The 22,090-nt window shown below is 44.1% G+C and overlaps 1 protein-coding gene across 3 annotated transcripts in view; it reads left to right on the top strand.

Moving 5' to 3' along the window:
• Positions 1–22,090, top strand: part of CSMD2 (CUB and Sushi multiple domains 2) — a 376,903-nt gene that overhangs the window by 156,752 nt on the left and 198,061 nt on the right. For all 3 annotated transcript variants that reach the window (XM_026657125.1, XM_026657127.1, XM_026657126.1), the window contains exons 9-11: positions 4,678–4,860; positions 16,453–16,779; positions 21,130–21,324. In XM_026657125.1, the coding sequence (XP_026512910.1) occupies positions 4,678–4,860; positions 16,453–16,779; positions 21,130–21,324 (705 nt within the window). The remainder of the gene's footprint in view (positions 1–4,677; positions 4,861–16,452; positions 16,780–21,129; positions 21,325–22,090) is intronic.

Raw genomic sequence — 22,090 nt, 5'->3', positions numbered from 1 at the left:
CCATACAGTTCAGGCATGATGCTTTGAATGGTGGATTCTGGCCTGTTGCAACAGTTCCATGGACACAGGACTCCTGGTTAAAAGCAAAGATAGAACATGGGACTTCCTACCCAAGGAGACAGGCCTTTACTAGCTGTGCTAAACAAGGCTTTTGCCATTAGCTGGGGAAGTGTTAAGAGCTCTTCTCCGCCGCAGATAATCCAGGTACTAGGAGGTACCTTGATGTCACGCATTTGAGCAGTGCTGATACTCCATCCAGCAGAGGTCTGCAGTGTGCACGCACACAAGTCAGTACATTTGTTGGTGGTGTGGGTTTTAAATATTGTAGAAGTGGCTGGCGCTAATTGACCAAGAACTTTGTGTATGAATATAAATGCCTTATGACTTTTCCAGCTGAGGCCATTGCCCACATTTCTGTTAGGTTACAATCATCTATGCTTTTAAGAAAGGCCCTTCCTGTAGATTATTATAACTGTAAGACTCTTGCAAGTTGAATTTCCTTTTCATAATTTACACTATTGGTCTCCCACTTTGCTCTGTTTGGAGAATAGCAATAAACTGGTCAATTTCATTGTTGTATCTAGTCTGTTTCACTCTCTTTCTCAGCATTTGCAAAGCCTGCAGGGCAATATTTAAATCCAAACAAACTGTTTTCACTGAAAAGCGGAAAAGAAATACACATCATGAAAACTTTTCTATTCATATTAAATTATGTGTGATCCTATTTTGGACCCCATTACCTGACAATGACTTTTTAGTGCATGACATAAAATGCAATAACAGAAACCAGATGCTCTGTCGTGGCTTCTGTTGAAAATATACCTGTATCTAAAGTTGCCTAGAGTCAATATAACAGTAAGAGAAACTTGTTGATATTCAAATCACATCAGAATATTAGCTGGATTAATACAAATCTTGGTTTATGTGATTTCCTCTGTAAGGGAAATGTCATAAAAGAAGTTTCCAATTTGGTGTTAGAAATTGAAAACTGGGAGAAAAGACAGTGAGGCTGATCACAGATGATGCAGATAAAAACCAGAGAAAGTGGAAGATGAGATGAATGCAACACAGATTAATAGTGCTGAAGCACCGAAGAAGGCTTTAAAGGAATAAAGTCTCATCACTAATAGCGATAGAGAGGGAAGGAACTCTTTAGAAATGAAACTGTATGAAAGCAGATAACAGAAAATCGCATACACGATTTTCCCAAAGTCAGAATACAATTAATCTCTTGCTACCTGTACATCTCCACATGAGAAGGTGTCATCTGTCTACTTTAGAACTGCATGGGGGAATTGCTGTTGAAATGGAATACGGTAATGCAGAGAGAGAATGTCGACACAAATTTAGCAGTCCAACTTGCATTTTGTAGGTATCTCCCTCCACTGCGACGAAGACTTAGGCTCCTATCATGCAATGAGCTCTCCAAGGGTGGAACCTTGCAATGAGGCTCTGCTCATGCCGAACAACTTCCAGGCCTCCTTATTATGACAAGGATTAAATGTTCATATCATGGTAGTGCCCAATCAGGATTGGGTCCCCAATGTGCAGGGTGCTGTACAAACATAGAAAAGAGACAATCCCTGCCCTAAAGGGCCTACTCATACAGTATATGCAAAATGAGAGCTTTAAGAACATAGCGAATACCGCACTAGGTGAGACCAATGGTCCATCCAGCCCTGTATCCGAGAGTGGCCAATACCAGATGAGTGTAAAACACTCATAATTATGCCAATTATGCAGGGGGGTAATTTGTTCCTAAACCCAAGTGTTTGGGGGTTGATTCGTGACCTGAAGAATGAAGGTTGATACCAGTAAAAGTGTCTACCCTGGCTGAGATAATGCAGGTGATATTCTTATTATTCATATACATGTCTTGTTGCAGAGAGTTCCATGATGCACTGCATCAAACCACGCAAAATCTATTTCCTTTTATTCTTTCTAAGTGTATTGCCTTTTAAATCATGAGCTGCCCTCTTGTTTTTGTATTATGAGAGGGTAAAAAGGAATGCATGATTGCTTTTCTTTATATTTCAGTCACTATTGAATCATTTGGTAGTAAGGGGTGTCGAGGGATACTTTTGCTCTAACATAAAGTAAAAAAAAAAAAAGAATAAATACAGAAGACAGGATGGATTTATGCTGAGGCACTGGGACTCAAATCTGGGTTTGAATCCCAGCTCTGCAATTTACTTAATTTCTGTGGCTTGTGTCAGACTAGATGATCATAAAAACTATGAAGTCAGCCTAAGTGTGTTTCATTCCTTATTGGATACACTGGGGCATTTTGTGGTTCTGTGATGCAGTAAGGAAAGCAAACACATTGGGGTTGAAAGACTTCCGTGAAATTGAAATCTGGACTCGCCAGGCTGTGGATGTGGTTGTGGATCAAGATGTGACTATGGAACCTGTTGGACCAGAGCACAGTCAAGTTTCCTTGTTTAAAAACCGGGTGACACATTGGGAGCTGTCTGGAGATCAAAGAATCCAAAGTCGTGATGTGGAATGTAGAAGAGGATCTTTCCAAGATAACCCCATATTTTCCTTTTGTCATCGTTAGTTGGGGAGTGGAGAAAGCAGAGAGACATACCCCATCTCATTGAATACTTTACTAAAGTAGACTTGCAGAGCTTCTCTTATACAGTCATTACAAGATGCCTTTCCTGAAGAATTAAAGGTGTGCTATGCATTCGTATCTTCATGAAGGAGTGTCACTAATTGCTTCAGGAGACGGGATTGATTCTCAAATTTCCAGAACTACCATTTGGTTGAACTGTTCCATCGGTGACCTGAGACATTGCTCCTGTATTAGCTCAGATCAGAAAACTGAGTGAAAACGATATAGTTGGGAATGGTACATGGGATGCAGAGCTTTACAACTCCCAGGTCACTGTTTTGAAACAATCCAGGTCGATCACTCATTGCCCCCTGTTTGTTGGGCTCTGTGAAATGGGCTGCCGGCCTCAGCCCCGTCTGTTGATTGAACTGATGGCCTTCCATATAATAAAACCACCCACACAGTTGGCACTGTTGTTAGTTTCAGGGTAGGGGCAGAGGATTGAATCTGCTGTGTGTAGGGAGTGTCACAGGGTGACCTAGCCCCTTTAAAGGACTTTGGGATCAGCCTCACCTGTGACTATTTTATCTTCCTGATCATAGGACTGGGAGTTCAGCAAGGGAGTTCCCAGTGTCTGAGAGGGACACTGCTCACAGGTGAGGCTAAATTCAGACTGTCTTAAAGGGGCCAGCTCACCCTGTGACACACTGCTATAGGAGTTCCCTGCAGATGCATGAAGTCCAGGTGCATCTGGATGGAAGCTTGTCCTGTTTCAACCAGTGCTCTGTGGATCTAGGATTTCAGTATCCAGGGTAGTGAATCTGTAGTGATAAAGACCCTCAACTTAGGGCCACAGTCTGCCTTACTCATCAGAGCACCTCACCTCATTCCCACGGGGCTAACGTCAGAGTCACGAACGAAACGTTTGTAACTCTGAACAAAACGTGATGGTTGTTCCTTCAAAAGCTTGCAACTGAACGTTGACTTAACACAGCTTTGAAACGTTACTATGCAGAAGAAAAATGCTGCTTTCCCTTTATTTTGTTGTTAGTTTACATTTAACACAGTACCATGATGTATTTGCTTTTTTGTTTTTGTTTTTGGTTTTTTTTTTCTGGTCTCTGCTGCTGCCTGATTGCATACTTCCGGCTCCAAAGGAGGTGTGCGATTGACCGGTCAGTTCATAACTCTGGTGTTCATAACTCCAAGTTCTACTGTATTTGATAAGGCCAAGACCCTCAAAGGTATATAGGCAACTAACTTCCATTGCCTGAGTCTTATACTCAGTGTAAGTGTGGCAGAATCTAGCCTTTGAGAACTAAATGAATATCTTCAGGCTCAATGTGGATTTTAATTTCCGACGAGTAGTATAGATGTGTTTATTTACTCCTGAGCTAGAACGTGAGTTGATGGAGACAGAGAGTTCCTTTACCAAGATCTACAGAACTTTTTTTTCTTTATTAAAGAGGATTTTAAAATCGTTCATTGTATTTCAATGGCCGGGTTCGCAAATCAGATACCCTCCCTCCCCAAAGGTTTCACAGTAGCTGTGTGTCCACTTCTCATGCCACCCGGATTAAATATTCAGCTGCATGGGAAATCAGTATAACAATCAATCTCTCTTTCCCTGTAGTACTTTCGTATTTAGAAAGGCAATTGGAAATAGATCAGTTAGAAGGATGGATGGAAAGGGATTAGCAATTCAGATCAATCAACCAGGAAAACCATCACCGTGCCTGTAAATACAGCTGTTTAAAATAATTACTTGCTTTAGTTGATGTCCCAGCACTGATACGTGTACCACTCACCCAGTCAGTGTAACATGCTGCCCCCGTGTAGTGGTGGCTGGGACGTAGCTAGGGGACCATAAGGCTGCTGGTGCATTAGCTAATAGAGGTGGGTCTTTTAATTTGAGTGATGGAGGCTCATGCATTGAGATACAGAGGCTCCAAGTTCAATCCCCCATGCCAGCGACCCACCCAGGGGTGTGGCATTATGTAAGGGTAATGCACACGTTATCTGTTGATAGCATCCAAGCAAGAGCATAATACAAATGTTACAACAAAGTATCCAGTTGCCAGAACCTTTTTTCCCCCCACTTTTGTTTTATTTTCTTTCAGAAATTGACCAGGGGAGTTGCGGCGATCCTGGGATACCAGCCTACGGCAAGAGAGAAGGCTCAACATTTCGCCACGGGGACACTTTGAAGTTTGAATGCCAGCCTGCCTTTGAGTTGAAGGGACAGAAAACAATTACCTGCCAAAAGAGTAGCCAGTGGTCCGCTCAGAAACCAGTCTGTGTTTGTAAGTCAGTGAGGAGACTGCTTTAAAGTGTTTGCAATGTCCAGTGAAGTAGCTACATACGCAATACATTTGTGCACTGGATTTAGTACCTAGAATGCAGAAAATACTGGAGATAGAGAGATGGAAGCCAAACTGCAAAATATGGATCAAGATTTCAAATCCCCCAATGTTTGAGAGTGTTTGAATCTGAGAATTTGGTTCTGTCCATTACAGGGGAAAGGGACAGCCTCAAAATTTGGATCTGGCTTCAGATTCCAATCTCTCCTCCCAACATTTATTTTTTAATGGTATTTGATTTCAGGATTTGGGTTCAGGTTCATCTCTGAGAGAAAGTGGAATGTTCCATGCTGGTAAAAACCCGTTAAATTAGATTCAATTTTTGGCCATTTAATTCTGCTTTGTAACCTGACAGCTCTCACGTCCCCTACCTCCAAATCTCAACTTTAAATTTCTTGTCTTAAATCTCAGCAGAAATAGGGCTTGATGCTCCCAGTAGTGACTTAGGGGGGAGATTTTCAGAGGCATAAGCGGGAGTTAGGCACCCAATTCTTTCTGGCTTTCAGTAGTCCTGACTGCCCATGGAAAATCTCCCCTTTAACTGATAGTGTTAAGCACAATAAAATTATAAATTATTGGAACCGTCACCCAAAAGGAAACTGTTAACAAGGCTAACAAAAGTATTTACTTTATTTTGTCCCCTAGCTGAGGGTGAGTGAACTCATTGTGTCTAATATTTTACCCACTTGAGCACTCTAGGATCTGAATGTTCAGCTTTGAGGAGAAGAGAAGGGAAAGTGAGTGAAACAACAGGATGATCAAATGGAGCTGAGAGTGAATAACAGATATAGGGGAAAGGCGAGTGTGTGGAAGAGTGTGCCGAGAGGAGACCGCAGAAATGTTCCTAAAATGATACACTGTGTGTATATTTATTATAATACAATAAATGCACACATGCATCCCGTCCAAGGTACTCACTTGTAGTTTACGTAGGTTTCTTCTGTACCAAAGACATTGCAAAGCCTAGAAAAACAAATATATTATTTGAAAATTGAATTACCCTTGCTACAAGGGGCAATGCATAGAGGCAACTGTGGAAGAACAACAGTTGCAAATAAGTAAACTTGCTTTTAAATTATAGGGTAAATGTTTCACATGCTTTGAACAAGTTTTGCAAAACCTCTAAGCAGCTTGCACAATTTGTGAAAGCCCTTGGCGTCCACAAGGTTTGCCCATTGCTAAATGTCATGCACTTTTGCACTGCTTGGCTTTGTCCAAAAGCAAACACACCCTGAGACGTTGGAGGAAAATGGTCCCCCTTGTATTTTCCTCCTGATCAAAATGGGAAGTGCTAGAATTCTCACGAGACAGCCCTTTTTTGTGAGACTCTCCAACCCAGTTTTTTTCTACCCCAAACTATCCAATATTTGGGATTTTGGGATTTTTAACAAAACCTTCAGCTGTTTCTGAGATTCCCCCGGACTGACAATTGATAGATGCCTGTTATTCACACCTTGGGTACCTGGAGTGACACAGCTCCATCAAAATGTTTGCACGGTTGAAATTTCCCCATCTTCAGTCCAATAAAGGTGTGGAATTTTCACCTACTCTGTCCATAGATACAGAATGGGGGATGGGCATCATACCAAAGCCCATATTGCTCAGGGCAGGGGAAGAGAAGCATGATCACTAAAGAGCCATGAATCCACCAGTTAAAATCATGCAGCACCTTCCACCCCCATTGGTCCAGCTGTGGATATTTACTAATCAAAAAGGCAAAATGTATAGATAGTGCAAAGAAGTTTTGCCCGTCGGCCTCCTGCCGCTCTTGTGTTTGGTTACTCTAGACACCATCACATGAATGTGTGTTAGCAGAGATGACACAATAGAATGGCACAAGAACGTAACTCAGCATAAAATCTGTATCTATACCTGTACTGGGCATCAGGTGGAAAAACAAGGTAACCTGATTCATATGCTGCTAGTTGGAATATGCAAACAATTCAGTGCCTCCAATTCTAGCTGCAAACGCATGACAAATGCAGAAGAAGATTAAAGCAGCATCTGCTGGCCTGAGCAAATGATTTATGTCCATGATGTATGTATCTCAGAGAACTCATGGCCTGAGCTTCCAGTGATGTGGCCACACAAAATCATCATGTACCTGCCTTATTGCAAGGGATTCCTGAATCCACCATTGTCTATGTCTTCACGATAAAAGACCTTCCATCTTTATCCTTGTGGTTGTCGTCATACCCCTTAACCTTTCATGCTATGTACGTGGGGCCCTTGGGCATCTTCAGCAGACTGTCCCATGCGTGCACTATACTGCCCTCTTAGGGACAGAGTATGTCTGGCCTTGAGTGCACATAGGTTCCCTCTGACTGGCTGAGCTAGTGGAAATGGTTCCTTTCGCTCACTGTGTTTCTGTAGCTGAAAGGGGTGAGTGCAGTTATCCATCCACATGTTTGCTGTTAGCTGATGATGACAGTCTTTGTTGCACTCAGCCACGATCATTACTAGATGTGGAAGACCTCTCTCCCCACTTCGCAGTGTCTCTTAGACCTCAAACCAGCTTCATGGTCGCAGTTATTCACCCTGACGTGCGTTTTGAAAGCTACCATTTGTAACATCATTCCAGGGTCGGTATCGTTTTCACAAGCAGGGGTGATCCAGCTTTCATAGCACAATAGAACCAAGATCATCACTTCGGTATCAAGTTGTGGTTGTCCTTCAGGAACTTAAAGATATTGAAAACAGGGTGAGGAAGTGTCTAAGGGAGAAAATTAGTACCTCAGACATGCAGTTGTGTTAATTAATCTTAGTAGGTGCCGCATCTGGATGCATTGGTGGGATCTGATATGAATATGAGGCAATAATCAAACTGTAGTTACCAGTGAATGAATAGAAAAGCAGGTTTAAGAATGGGGAAATAGCCTCATGATAACAGAACTTTCATAGGGAGCAGACTGGTTGTTCATATACCACCGTGATGACCCTGGTATAATGTATGGCCAGATTGACTGGAATGCCCCATTCCATTGCACTAAGTGTAACTTTCAATCACGTGTCCGTATTGCTACTTAAACGCACACATCTGTGTTATGAAAAATAAGGCATTTTGTCATTCTTACCTGGATTTTAGATGGGCTATTGCAACCCTAGGCCCTGATTCAAAACAGATTTCATGATCAGGCTTTGCATTTAAAGTATAGATTTTACAACGTGCGAATTACAGAGCTAAAAAAAAGGGAAAGACTAGCATCCCTGGCTAGCGCCAGCTCGTGTCTAAGATATTCTGACAACTTCCCCTGCACAGTTCTATTCCGTCCCCCAAACCTCTTTGCTCTTCTAGTCTTGGGTTCCCCACACTGTCCTGTTAAAGCACCCAAACCCTGACCAGCCATGCCCGATGGTCCACTCCTGTGCTATGAGCAAGTGAGACAATTGCGTCAAATGTGTGATCATTTTACGTTGTGGATAATTATGGAATAAGCTGTAACTGCCAGGTGATACCTTTTGACACCAAATCCCGATGAATATGGGATGGTTTTGCCTTCCACTCCCCCTCCTCCATTACTTGTGCTGGTGAGTGTCTCAGGAGAATTATTTCTGAAATGGAATCATTTCCTGGCACGTTAGTTCAGTGTCTTCACGCTCATGGAGCTGTAGTTTGCTGGACCCGTCAAGCACTGTAAAGGTAAAGTGTGTGTGCGTGTGTGTGTGTGTACACATATACATGCATGTAGCTGTAAATGATTATGATCATGGATGCGTGAAGAGGACGCGGGGGCAAATTTTATGGTTTTACATTGAAGTTCTGCTACAATTGCCCTCAGGGCCGGTGCTACCATTAAGGCAAACTAGGCGGTTCCCTAGGGCGCCAAGATTTGGGGGTGCCAAAAAGTGTGCCCCCAAATTTTTTTTTACAGCGTTCCTGGGCTGGGCTGCCAGCGGCGCGCTGACACATACAGCTCAGACTCCCTCTCCCAGCGCAGCGGCCGCTCCACTTCTCCCGCCTCGCAGGCTTGCGGCGCCAATCAGCTGTTTGGTGCCACAAGCCTGGGAGGGGAGGAGAATTAGAGCAGGGGCGGCGTGCTCGGGGAGGAGGCGGAGCAGAGGTGAGCTGGGGTGGGGAGCTGCTGCACGGCTCCCGGGGGGGGGGGGGGGGCGGCGGGGGGGGGGCCTCAGGGGGGGGGGGGGGCCTGCCGGGGGGGGGGCGGGGCTGGGGGGCGGCGCAAGGTGGAAGTTTCACCTAGGGCGCGAAACTTCCTTGCACCGGCCCTGATTGCCCTATAGGTTATGTGTGGAACCTAATGAAGAGTGGTGTTTTTGTTGGAGGATCCATATTTTGGGGCCTGTTTGAGATATTGTGGGGTGAGCCAGAAAGCTTGGGTCCATGTCCTGATACAAACTTCTACAAAGTTTCCAGGTGATTCTAATCTGGGGTTTTAGTTCAGGCTCATCCCTGGTTTCCGGTGGTTTTTGCTTTATTATTATTAGTTATTTTATTTTTTAAAATTAATTAGTATTGTGGTAGCACTTAGAGCCTCTGTCATGAACCAAGGCTGCATTGTGCTAGGCACTGTACAAACCCAGAACACAGGGCAGCTCCTAGCCCCAGAGAGTTTAGCAAGTGACATTATAGTCGCTTTCCTCCCCCCACCCCCTTAGCTGTAGTCCATGTGGTGCACTCCCACAGTTCCTTTCATTTCTGGTTTAAAAGAATCCAGTACCCGCCAGTGGAAACTTTTTTTTTTTTTTTTTTAAATGGTGAAAGTTTCTGCTATCTCTAGTTGTGATGTGCTGGTTTTCAGCACAACTTCACATGGTTGTGTTATGGGTCTGGGTGGTTGTGTTGTGACAGTGTGTGTGTGTGTGTGTGTGTCAAACTGCAAACTTGCAAGTTCCGTGCCCTGGAGCTGACTGGAAAGGAGACTCGGGGTCGTCATACTGTATGGTTAGAAATGCTTTTTTCCACCCAACCTTAGTTTCCTATTCAACGCTTGAAACCTCCCTTCAGTCTGTATCTGATTGCTTTGACAAATATGACCTGTAAAATGGGCACTTACCTGATACTGGAGCCTATTTAGTAGATGTTTTAGAACTGGCGATTTGTGCCCAGAACCTGTTATAAACTAGCATGGAGTGAATCAGCAGCGCCTGTTGCTAGTTGTGGTGATTTTGAATTTGTCCCACAAAAGCACCAGCCATTGTGTGTGCAGTTAGCAGCTTGGCTCTGAGCTCCTCGCCTGAACTCCCATTCAGTTATACAGCACTAAAGTTTTCTTTTTCTTCTTCGTGAATCCTTCCATCCCATCTGTGCACCTGATGTTCTATGCCTCACATATAATTTTTCTCCCCTTTAGCCGTAATTACTCTTCCTGTTAATCTCATATTGGCTTTTTATACCTGCTGAATAATCCTAACTCCCCACTGCAAATGGTGTGTTTTCTAATTTAAAACTGAGTGGCTAACCTTTTGCATTCACTTCCTGATACATACATATAGGATTACGAGCCGGTAATACAAACTGTGATAGACGTTTTCCCAGCACCGTACTGAACAGCACCATGTAATTTTGTATAACTTGACAATTTTTCAATTTTAGCTCTAAATTAACCTGTCAATTGGTTATTTTTTCTTTCTTTCTTTCTTTCTTTCTTTCTTTTTCTCCCTGCCCATGATTCACGGCAGCAAATGGAACCACCCTAACAAAAAACAATTTGCGAGTTTTCAATAAGAGGAAAAAAATCTTCTCTGTATTTATTTATTTTAAATTATGGAAATTTACGTTGAGACTGGGGAACCCAGACAGCCAGATTCCAGAAGGCAATAATACTCTGTTGAATTTGGTTGCGCTAAGCTTTGTCAAAAGCAGAGTAGGTCTGGCAGAGGTGGGAAATGCAGTTCTAGTCAAAGTACAGAGAGGCCATTTTTGTGTGTGCAAATTTTCACAATTTCAGCAAAGCTTTTTTTCCACCCAACATTTAAAATGTGTTTCACAGAAAACATTTACTATCCCCCTCCCCCCGAGTTATAGAGTTGTTCATTTAAAACATATAAAATAAAATATTGCTATTTTTTAAAAGTTATCATGTCTGACCCGCTCTAGTTCTAATAAAGAAAAGGTAAATAGCTGCCCGTTTAGTTATTTGAGAAGAAAGGCAGTTTCCCTAAACTTGTGCATCTGCAAATCCAGCCAATACCCAGCCTGGAGAGAAATAGTTGGATAAAATAAATAACCTGAACTTTTCTCCTGAATGAAAAATAAAAAAAATTGACCTGAATCTTAGCAAAGGGAGGAAATGTTCAGACTGGGGTTGGGGCCAAACTGTAAAATTGGCTCTGGATTCCAATTTTCTAAAAGTTTGTGTGTGTTTGGCTCTGGGCTTTTGGCTTGAGTCCAGCTGTAGGTCAGATAAGTGCCATGGGGTAGTTAGTAGATGGTATTTTGTGCATCTAAGAATTTATACAGTCCAACTTGGACTCTAAGGCCTTGTCTACACACCGATTTTGTACCAGTCTGGCTGTTTTGGGGAGGGATGTGATGTTGAAATAGTTAGGCGAGTACAACGTTAAGTGTGGATGTGGTTATACTAATATTAAAGAGCTCAGGTTGGAATAGCTTATTCCCCTTACCGTACAGGAATAAGCTATCGTGGTATAAACACTTTTATGCCAGCATAGTTCCACATTAGGATAACTGTAGTGCTCTAACTATTCCAGTACAGTTAATGCAGTACAAAATTTGTGAGTAGACTAGAAGGCCTAAGAGCAAAATTGAGAGTGTGTAATTAGACTCCGTAAGGGTACATTAAATTCCCTAGACCTATTTACTCCCACTTGCTGATGTGCAGTTTTGAGAGAGGCCAGCGCCAGCTTCTAATGAGGATGGTGCAGAAAACCATGCAAAGGGCAGCTACAGATGGGGGCTAGTTTCTTCCTGTCCCTGCCACTCATTAGTGGCTGGCTTATGCTGTGAAGCAGAGGGAATCACATCCCTTCCAAAATTCTTGGTAAATTTCAGATAATTATTCAAAGTGTATGGGGTTGTTCAAATCTCCAGAAGTTGGATCTTTATAGGCACTGGGGGTTTTCTCATTTTAACAGCCATGGAATAGTGTGTTTCCTTTCTCCAATGGGAATTGTTCCAATGCACTCCTTGTAATGTTTCCTCTTGATCTTCTTCTTTTTCCTCTGTGCAGTGCTGATTGAATATGGTGTGTATAGTGTATGTTGCATCTGCAGGCTGCTCCACCCCTCTGTTACTAAGGGGTGAGACTATTCTTCTAGGTTATACCTGTTGTGGATGTTAGTTGCTCATCTGTTTGTAGACTCAGTTTAGTGGCTTTGGGGCGAGTAATAGGACATTTGTCATTTGTTGCTTTGGGGCTGGTTTAACCTGGTGCCTTTTTTGCCTTGTGTGCTCAGGAAAGGTGCTGGAATGAGATCCCTAGATCTGCTTTGATCCACCAAACAAATAGAGGATGGGTGCTGGCAGGGCAAGCTCTCCTGCCAGCGTGCCTCCTCCCTGACTGTTATGGGCCATCAAGGTGACTTCTGGCTTCATGCCATCAACAGAGTCGGCCATGAGTGAGACTAGTTATTGCTGAGTGATGACGTGAGTGTGTGTGTGCGCGCGCGATATGAACATGTGTTCACAAAGACCCATTACTAACTTTTGGTTACTGTTGGCCAGAGTCAGGTTCAAAGAGGTTAATTATTGGTGAAATGCTCTGAATCCTCTGACGGCTCCCCTGAGCCCTTTGGACCATTGTTTCTTGGATTACTCTGATCTCTATGTACATGTGGGATTTGTAGCTCTTATTAACAACCTTCTTTCACAGATGCAGCCATGTAAGAGCGTCCTGTTCTTAAAATTAAGTTGCCATTCTGCATCCAAAGTCTTTGTTCTGCATTATGGCCCCAATTCATCAAAGCACTTCAGCACTGAGATTTAGGCACATGCTTAAGTGCCATGGTGACTAGGGATGAATTTATCCATGTGTTTAAGTACTTTGCTGAATTGGGGTTTATTGTCCTATGATTCACTCCCCATCCATTTCTTATTGTGATCCACAGAGATGTTTCTGTTTCCCCCGTCTATGACTCGAGAGGATGTACCTGCTCTGTTGCTGACTGGTGGGCCAGTCCCTTCTGATAGAGCTTTAACTAGAAGGGTGCTTGTTTTGTGTTTGAGTGTGGGTGTATGGTGTCCATCCAGCAGGGAAGTCGCAGGGCGTCCAATACCACCCCACTTCCTTCAGTTGTTGTATCTCTCTTAGCATCTATATGGAGTTGGCTTTGGTATGCACAGGTCAAGCAGGAACCATGCTTCTTGTTTCTGTAGCGAATATCTTTAGTTTGGGATAGAACTTCAAGTGGCCTTCAAAGACTGTCCAGGTCTGTCTTTGCCCAGCAGTGGAATTTTGTGGACCCATAACAACATTTTCAGGGCTTGGACAGTTTTTTCAAATACTTCTTTAATGTCTCCAGACTGGCAACAGACCTGGCTTGGAAGCTCTTAAGCCCAACAGAGACTGTGCTGGGTTACTCTTAGTCATAATGAGCTCCTGAGCTCCTGGATTCTTGACTCTCAGTTTAACTAGAAAACCTGCAAGTATGGTGTTCCGATAATGGATCCTGCCTGTTAGGATAGCTTGAATCAAAGCCTCCATTCCTATGTTGTGTTATCGTTAGCCTTGTTGCTGCACATTCTGATTGTCACAGGTGCTGACCAACTACCGGCTGGCTGCTCAACGCTTTTGAGTCAGGTCTCCAGTGCCTTAAGATCCATTTCCAGGGCTGAATTCTGCTCTTGTTTACACTGGTCTGGAGTAACGATTCTGGCCGATTTATACTGGTGCATCTGAGCCTCCCTGGCCTGAGGAATTTTCCTTATTCCTGATGGTGCTGCTTATTTGCTGCGTGTGTCTCTCTGTGTACCTGGGTCGGGTGGGATCTTTACTAGTGGTTTATCTGATTTTTACCTTTGCACCTTTTCTCCTCTCCCCCAGAGAAAAGGAAATGTTCAGGGCGTCACATGCCTGTCTTTAATCTGGACAACGGAGTGGTTTTCTCGTGTCTCTTGCATTTGTTTGCCTGTCCTAATTTTACGGTGTATTTTAACCTAATATTTTATCTTTGCTGTTGTTGTAGCTTGAGGAGATTATTTTTCTTTGCATTGGTTTCTTTACTATGCAGAGTGCCAGAGGCAGGGGGCTGCAATCTCTTGAGATTCTTCTTGTTCTCATTATTTAACATTTATATTGCAGTACCTCAATGTTTTGCTAAGTAAAGGGACACTCTGTTTGCATGTCTATTAATATACATGGCCATATCCTCACTCGAGGCAAACCTGTGTCTCAGACAGTGTATAGTTGCTTTATCCCAGGAGCAGATCAGGAAGAAGATTGTGACTCTCAGTCACAGTCTCAATCCCATTTTTTCCCCCACTGCTCCAGGGCTAATGTATCCTATGTCAGCCCAATACCTGGCACAGCACAGGTCTTCCAGCATGCCCAGCCCACCTCCTCCCACTCCTACCAAGCTCTGCATGGGCTGTTCCCGCCCCCCGCACTACTACCTACAATGGAGGTAGCCCGTGCAAGTGGGCCATAATCTAGCCCCTGGTGTAACTCAGTGTTGCTCCATTTACATCCATTTACTTCTGCTGCTGGTTGCATGGATCAGCAGAGCACAATGTTCCAGGTCCTACATTATTATTAATTAATTATTGGTATTACTGTAGCACCTTGGAGCCCTAGTCATGGACCAGGACCCCGTTGTGCTAGGTGCTGTACAAACCCAGAACAAAAAGATGGTCTTATTTGGATTTATAGGACCACATAGGAGTCGCTTATCTCATACTTCCACAGTAGTGATTCCCATATTGTTCAGTGAGTGGGCGTGGTTTTTTTTTTTTAATAGACAGATATTCCCAGACACCTTATAATAGGGTTTAGTTGTCAAAAAGACTTGACAGCATTCCTTTTAATAAAGACTCCTACATACACCAAATCCTTGGTAGATGCTGCTGCCTGTTTCTTTTCTCTTTAATCTAGCTGCCCATTCTCTTTGTTATCAGGAGCAGGAAATGGCTTGTAGCTCTTAGCCTCAGTAATGCCCGGTAATGTGCATTTTATTTGATTTAAGACCATTAGGTATTGAAGATAAAGGAAGCTCATACTAGGGGGAGGGCAAACGTCAGACCAAATAATTGTATAAATGCCAAGCCAAAGCCATCCTCTGAGTTACAGCCTCGTGCCAGGAATTAGCGTGAAAAGCGTATTAAATGATCGCTTTTAATAAATGTATATCAGGCGATGTGGTGGGGGCGGGGAAAGGAGCAAGCAAGATGTGTATATAAAACATAACCATCATCAGGTAGGTATCAATTAGATAGTAGCCTTGCAGTTCAGAACTAATGGACCCTGTCAGCTAAAATACAGCCTATATTGAAAACAGTCACCCCCCGAGGGCTGAGGATTTTTCATTTGCACTGGTTACCCCCCCCCACGCTCCACACAATTAATTATGTTCATAGGGGCAGGAGTCCACTGCGATTCTTCTTGACATCGTTAGTCCGGTGAAAGTCAGTGATTTATTCCTAATGGAAAGGGAGCTGTCCAGTGCGCGCTCAACACTCTAGAGCTTGGCCAATCATATGTTGCCATGTCTGTTTGCACCAAGCAGTGTGAGTATGCACAGCATTTTTTAGAGAAAATCCAGTCACTGGGCCTATTCCCTGGGAAGTGATTGACCCCCGTGCAAAGTGGCTCTCAAATCACAACGGCACTGTTTTATACCCACATTGTTTTGGTGCAAATGACTGCAGAAGTGGCAGGCCAATGGTGAATCGAGCCCACAGCTCCTTCCCCCAAGGAGCTTGCAATTTGTAGCCCTGTCCTGCAAGAATTTAACACATGGGAATAATGCTATGCATAAGAAGAATCCTGTTGAGTTCAGGGAGGCTGCTTACGTGCACCGAGTTATGTGGATTTGTAGCATTGGGGCTTAGGTTAGAACTGCATTTAGCAAATGATCATGTAAACCAAATTGCACCCTGAAGCTTTAAAATGCTCCCTGTCCTGCTGGAAAGGGGATGGTTGAGGGTTTTTTTTAAACAGCTAAGTGTTATTCATTGAATTCACCCTGCAAGGTGCAAACTCTCCCGCAGGGTGAATTCCATTAAGTAACTTTGAGTTCTTGAAAGAAAAAAAAAGAAAGAAAGAAATCCACATGCTACTTCCTGCAGGGTAGGGGGGGCATGAAATCCATTGCAGGCATGGTGGGACTTTAAAGCTTCAGGGTTACACAAAGCATAAAGAAGGGGACAATGCAATCCCTGGCTGGAAAATTATTGACCATTCAGAACCAAGGACCAGAGAATATTTTTTGGATTGAAGATATTTCTTCCTCCCCTTTATAAATAAATCACTGATGCCCAGCAGTGAATGGAGCACTGATCCCTTCCCATCCTAAATTCTTTGAGAAGCAAAAAAGTTATGAATTTGCATGGGGGTGGGGGAGTAACAAGTCAGGGTTATAGGAGCTGTGTCCTGCATGATTGATGGCGATTTCTCATTGCAGTTTCCTGCTTTTTCAACTTCACCACCCCGTCTGGGATTGTCCTGTCACCAAATTACCCTGAAGAATACGGGAGCAGCTTGCACTGTGTTTGGTTAATTATAGCTAAGCCTGAGAGCCGGATCCACTTGGCTTTCAATGATTTTGATGTGGAGCCTCAGTTTGATTTCCTAGCCGTGAAAGATGGAGGGACCCCTGAGTCTCCGGTACTGGGGACCTTCTCAGGGAGCCAAATCCCTTCGTCTCTGACCAGCAGCGGCCACGTAGCCAGGCTTGAGTTCCAGACCGACCACTCCATGGAGAAGAGGGGCTTCAACATCACATTCACCAGTAAGTGCAGAATCCTTCCTTTCTGCTAGTACCTGGAGGACAGGCGTCTTGCCAAGTGGAATTAGCATCTTGGGCCAGATTCCGATCGAACGGAAACCAGAGTAAGTCCAGAGTAACTCTGATATCAGTGGTGTTACTCTGGATTGACAGATGGTGCAGTATTGGTCAGAATGTCGGCCTTTGGGTATAAGGCACAGAACTCAGAGACAGGAGTCACAGTTTCTGGTTCCTGGCTCTGGAAATGTGTGTGGTCTAGTGTTGAGAGCCGTGAACGAGGAATCTGTCTTTCTAAGGTTCTTACCTGGCCTGCATCACTGCAGCATATGAGCACCTCACAGTCTTTCATGCATTTATCCTCATAACCCTCCCTGTGAGATAGGACAGTGCTAGTATCCCTGCTCACAGATGGGAAACTGAGGCAAAGAGAAGTTAAGTGACTTGCCTAAAGTCACGTGGGAAGTCTATGGTGGAGCAGGAGATCGAACCTGGATCTCCCAAGTCCTAGGCTGGCGCCATAACTACAGGGTGGGTAATTTTCCCAGCTCGGAAAGAAAGCAGGGTCTAGGGTGAGAGGAGAGGATTGGGAGTCAGGATCTCACGTGCCTCAGTTTCCGCATCTGTAACATATGAATGCTTATCTGACAGAGGTTTGGTTGATTTAAAAAAACAACAACATGAAGTGCTTTGAGATCTTTTGATGGAAGGTGCCATATAAATGTTCAGTACTATCATTATTCACTTGTACTGGGAGGCATACAGAGCCTGTGAGGACAGTGTGAGAGACGCTATATACAATGAAGGAATGAAACAGACAGGGTTATGTATGGCTTCACATAAATTCAGGCCTTCCGTGTTCAAGTGAATGCAAACTACCATAACAATTTACACTCATGTTACCCTGTAATGTTCTAAAGAACATTATTAAACCTACTCAGCAGAAATGATAAATGATTCAAGTTATAACAGCAGCTAGTGGCACTGCTAAATTAATAGTCTTTCCTGCTGATGACTGCAAATCAGCCATTTAAAAAAAAAATGTAGGTCTTAAGAAATCATTTGCCACATCAGATCAGGCTATTGGCTCTTCAGATAAGGTGGCCTGCTCTGGACAATGACTAATCCTTGGTGCTTCAGAAGAAAGGGCAGACCGGCCCCTCTGCCAGTGCTGCCCCTCTGCCAGTGCTGCTTTGCATTGCGGTAAATGATGAACTGAGGGCAAGGCCCGCAGCATTCCGCCCTCAAGCACAAGTCTCTTATGTCATGAACTCCTGAGGAAGGGAATGTCACATGCTGGCTGCTCCCTGTATGAAGAGGTGTTTAGGCCAAATTATCTGCTGCTGTAAATGAAGCCTATCAACTCTAATTCTTCTTGCCCATTTATACCCGCAAAGAATTTGTCCCTTTCTTTTCATCTTTTCTAAATCTGTCCGCCATTAACTTTCTTGACACTGGTTGACAGGATAAAAAAGTAGGGATGGAGCCCAAGTTTCTAAGTTTCACAGTCCAGTAGATACCACTGTTAGCAAGGGGAACGAGGAGTACTTGTGGCACCTTAGAGACTAAGGTACTCCTCTTCTTTTTGCTGATACAGACTAACACGGCTACCACTCTGAAACTGTTAGCAAGGGCGTCCTCGTTATTTATTTATGTTCCATTAGCACCTAAGCGCACCAGTCATGAACCAGGACCCCCATTGTGATAGGCACCGTATAAACATGTAACAAACAGCTAGTCCCCCACTCCAAAGAATTTACAACCTAAGGATAAGATAAGGGACAACAGATGCATACAATAGACAGTCGGGGAGCACAAGGAAATGGAGACTGTGATATTCAACCTAAATGTTCCCGCTTTCTTAACTGAAAGTGGTCTTCACAGATTGTAGTAGTGCTGTGCCGATAAGACTGCTCCAGACATAGTCCAGAACTCGTCTCAGTCATTACACTTGTAAGAGCATAGGTGTGCAATTGATCTGCGTACTGCTGCCTTTCATACGGTGCTAACCCCAGAAGAACATCACAAACTTTGTTCAGGCATGGTACACATAATTATCAACTTAATGAAACATTGAGACCAAATTCTTGCTTTCTGATTGATGGCCTTGGTTTTTAACTGCTGGTAAAGGCCAGTGCTGACAACTACCCTGTATCTATGGGTACATGCAACTCCACTTTCAATTTTCCAATACATAAAAAGGTAATTACTTTGTTTCCTTTGTTTTATAATAGCAGTAATGACTGAGGTCAGATATTTCATGGCAGGCCAGGGTTAAAGTGCTCTTCACGTTAGCCTCAGGTCCTCAAACCTTTCATATTCTGTCAGTTCATTGCCCCTCTGTGCACACAGGCCCATTCTTGGCTGTTTGTTGTGTAGCATTTCCGGAGCTTCAGGGAAATTCTCTCAAGCAATGTTTTTGTGCAGTTTCAAATCTTTCAAAAGTGAAGAGTTGTAAAGAATATTATTGCAGGTGTTTCCGGGGTTCCCATCCCTGTATTATCTCAGCACCTCACAAACGTCAATGGTTTTGTCCTAACAGCACCGCTGCGAGGGCGAGAAATTATCATCCCCGCTTTGTAGGTGAGGAACCAAGGCAAGGAGAGATCAAGTTATTAGCCCAAGGTCATTCAGATTCAGCGAGGCCAGGATTTCAATCCCTGAAGTCCCAGAACAGAGCCTCATCCATAAAGCCACCCTTAATTCTGCCTGTTGTTATAAAGTGAAAAATACCGTTAGTGTTGGTGATGCTGGAGTCATGAAAACTGGGTGCGTATGGAGAGAATGGATGGCTCAGGGGAGTGGCAGTGGGGCAGAGTTAGCCGCTAGTTAACTGGTTTGAATGCAGTACAGGTTACAGAAGAGCACAAGTCATTGCTGTCTGATAGCTGTTCATTGCTTATGTGGAACGAATTTGCAGTCGGAGGCTAGGTCCACATTACAAACACTACAGCTGTAGCACCGCTGCTGTGCCTCTGTAGCACCGTAGTGTAGCCATTTACTGCAGTGACAGACAGGGTTCTTCCGTTGACCTTGCGCTGTCTACACTGGGGCTTAGGTCAGCTTAACGACGTCTCTGAGGGGTGTGAATTTTTCAGACCCCTTAAGCGATGCAGCTGGGTTGACTTAACTTTCTAGTGTAGACTAGCCCTCAGTCTCCACCTCAGAGACCCACCAGAGCAGTTGGCCCTACTTTGCACCATTGGCATTCCTGGACGCAGAGCCTGGGAACCTAAAAGGACAAGACAACTGGACACCCTCACCCTAAATGCCAAGGCTGAGACACATTGGTGAGGAAGCTTGCAATGCCGCTGCTCAGCCTGTACCTGTCATATGGACAAAAAAATTTAGGCTGGGATTTCCTAGAGCCCATGGGAGTAGGGTGCTCAAATCCCATGAACATTCACTGGCAGTTGGGTTCCTAACTCCCTTGGCTACTTTGAAAATTCCAGTCTCTAGAGCTTTCAATCTGATTAATAGACTTACGGTGTTTGTATGATTTACTTAGCTCGAGGAGCTAAACAGTGGTGTTTCCTATGGGAGGGCCAGCCAGAGACCACAGCAGGGGGAGGATAAGGTGGGAGCACTGGACTGAGACTCAGGAGACCCTGTCTCTGTTCCTGGCTCTGCCACTGACCTGCTGGGTGACCTTGGGCAAGCCAAATCCCTTCCTGGTGCCTCAGTTTCCCCATCTGTAAAATGGGGATAATGGTACTGACCTCCTTTGTAAAGCACTTTGAGATCTATAGTCGAGAAGTGTGATGTAAAAGTTGGGTGGTAATATTGTTTCCACTAGGGCTGCTTGAAATTTGTTTTGAATGTTGACCAAAAATGTCCCGGGGGGGTGGGGGGGAGTTTTGCATAAGCTTATGCTGTTTTTTAACCAGCTCTACCCTTCACCTACACTTGAGGGACCTGATCTATCTATCCATGGTGCTTAGAGGGCCCCATAACCATAGCATCTGAGTGCTTCGTTATGTTTACCATAACTATCCTCATAGCATCTTTGTGAGGTGGAGCAGTGGTATTAATGCCGTTGTACAGATGGAGAACTGAAGCAGCACAGAGAGGCCAAGTGACTTGCCCAAGGTTACAGAGGAGTTCTGTGGCAGAGCAGGGACTTGAATTCAGGTCTCCTAAATGCTAGGCTAGCACCTGACCTCCTGCACTGTTCTGTCTCTTCTTGAGCCAGCTCCCATTGAAGTCAATGTTGCCTTTAGTGGTGCAGGATCACGCCCCAGGCAGCTCTGTGGAAGTGAAGATCCTGGATTTGGGTCTGACCTGGTTGTTTCTCCATTGGCAAGAGGTTGGGTGGGGAAGCGACTGACTCACCGCCATCTTGTCACCCCCTTGCAGCGTTCAGGCACAATGAATGCCCCGATCCTGGGGTGCCCGTCAATGGGAAGCGGTTTGGCGACAGCCTCCAGCTAGGCAGCTCCGTATCCTTCCTCTGTGATGAGGGCTTCATAAGAACCCACGGGTCAGAGACCATCACCTGCATCTTGAAGGAAGGCAATGTGGTTTGGAACAATGCGGTGCTGAGATGTGAAGGTAAATCGCTGTTTCCCCTCCCTCCCCAACCCCAACCCCAACTCCAACGATGATTTAGAATCTGTTTTGGATAGGAGATTAAATACATGAGGACTTGACTCTGGCCCTGATCCAGCAAAGCATGTGCTTAAAGTTAAGCACATGGATAGTCTCATTGAAGAACATGGGCTGCTCATGTGCTTAAGATGATATGCTTTGCTAGGTCAGGGCCAAAGGGCTTAGCAAGTTGCAAGATCAAACCCTAAATAGATAATTTAATTGTGGGGGGTGGGGAGGGTTAGTGTTAGAGAGAGAAATCTTCCGCTAGTGGCTGCAGCCTAGAGAGAAGGAAGCTACTACTACTTCCCACTAATGCCCCAATCCTACAAAGCTTTCTTACGTGCCTTGCATACTGTGAAGAGCCCCAATGACATCAAAGGGCACCACACCATGGATAAAGCAAAATGTATGCATAATTCTTTGCAGCACTGGACCCTAAAGGAGATTTCTGTTGTCTCACACATAGAAGCATGTGTTATTTCGAGCTGAAAGACCAAGATTCTAATCCCCAGCTCCACATGTGATTTATGTACCATTGGACTCTTGTCCGCACCCTATAGTTTCCTTAGAAACTGAAACAAACCAAATAATCACTGAGTGATTAATTCTGTGACTTTTTTTCAAATAAATTATGGGATTTTTTTATTAGTTCAGATCTATCTACAACAGGTGTTTTTCTTCACACACACACACACACACACACACACACACACACACACACACACAC

Source organism: Terrapene carolina, unplaced genomic scaffold (assembly GCF_002925995.2).
Source record: "Terrapene carolina triunguis isolate 2854851 unplaced genomic scaffold, T_m_triunguis-2.0 Scaffold236, whole genome shotgun sequence".
In the NCBI taxonomy this organism is placed as follows: domain Eukaryota; kingdom Metazoa; phylum Chordata; order Testudines; family Emydidae; genus Terrapene; species Terrapene triunguis.
Note: the sequence above shows the minus strand (reverse complement) of the source record. Positions and strands in the feature narration are given on the sequence as shown.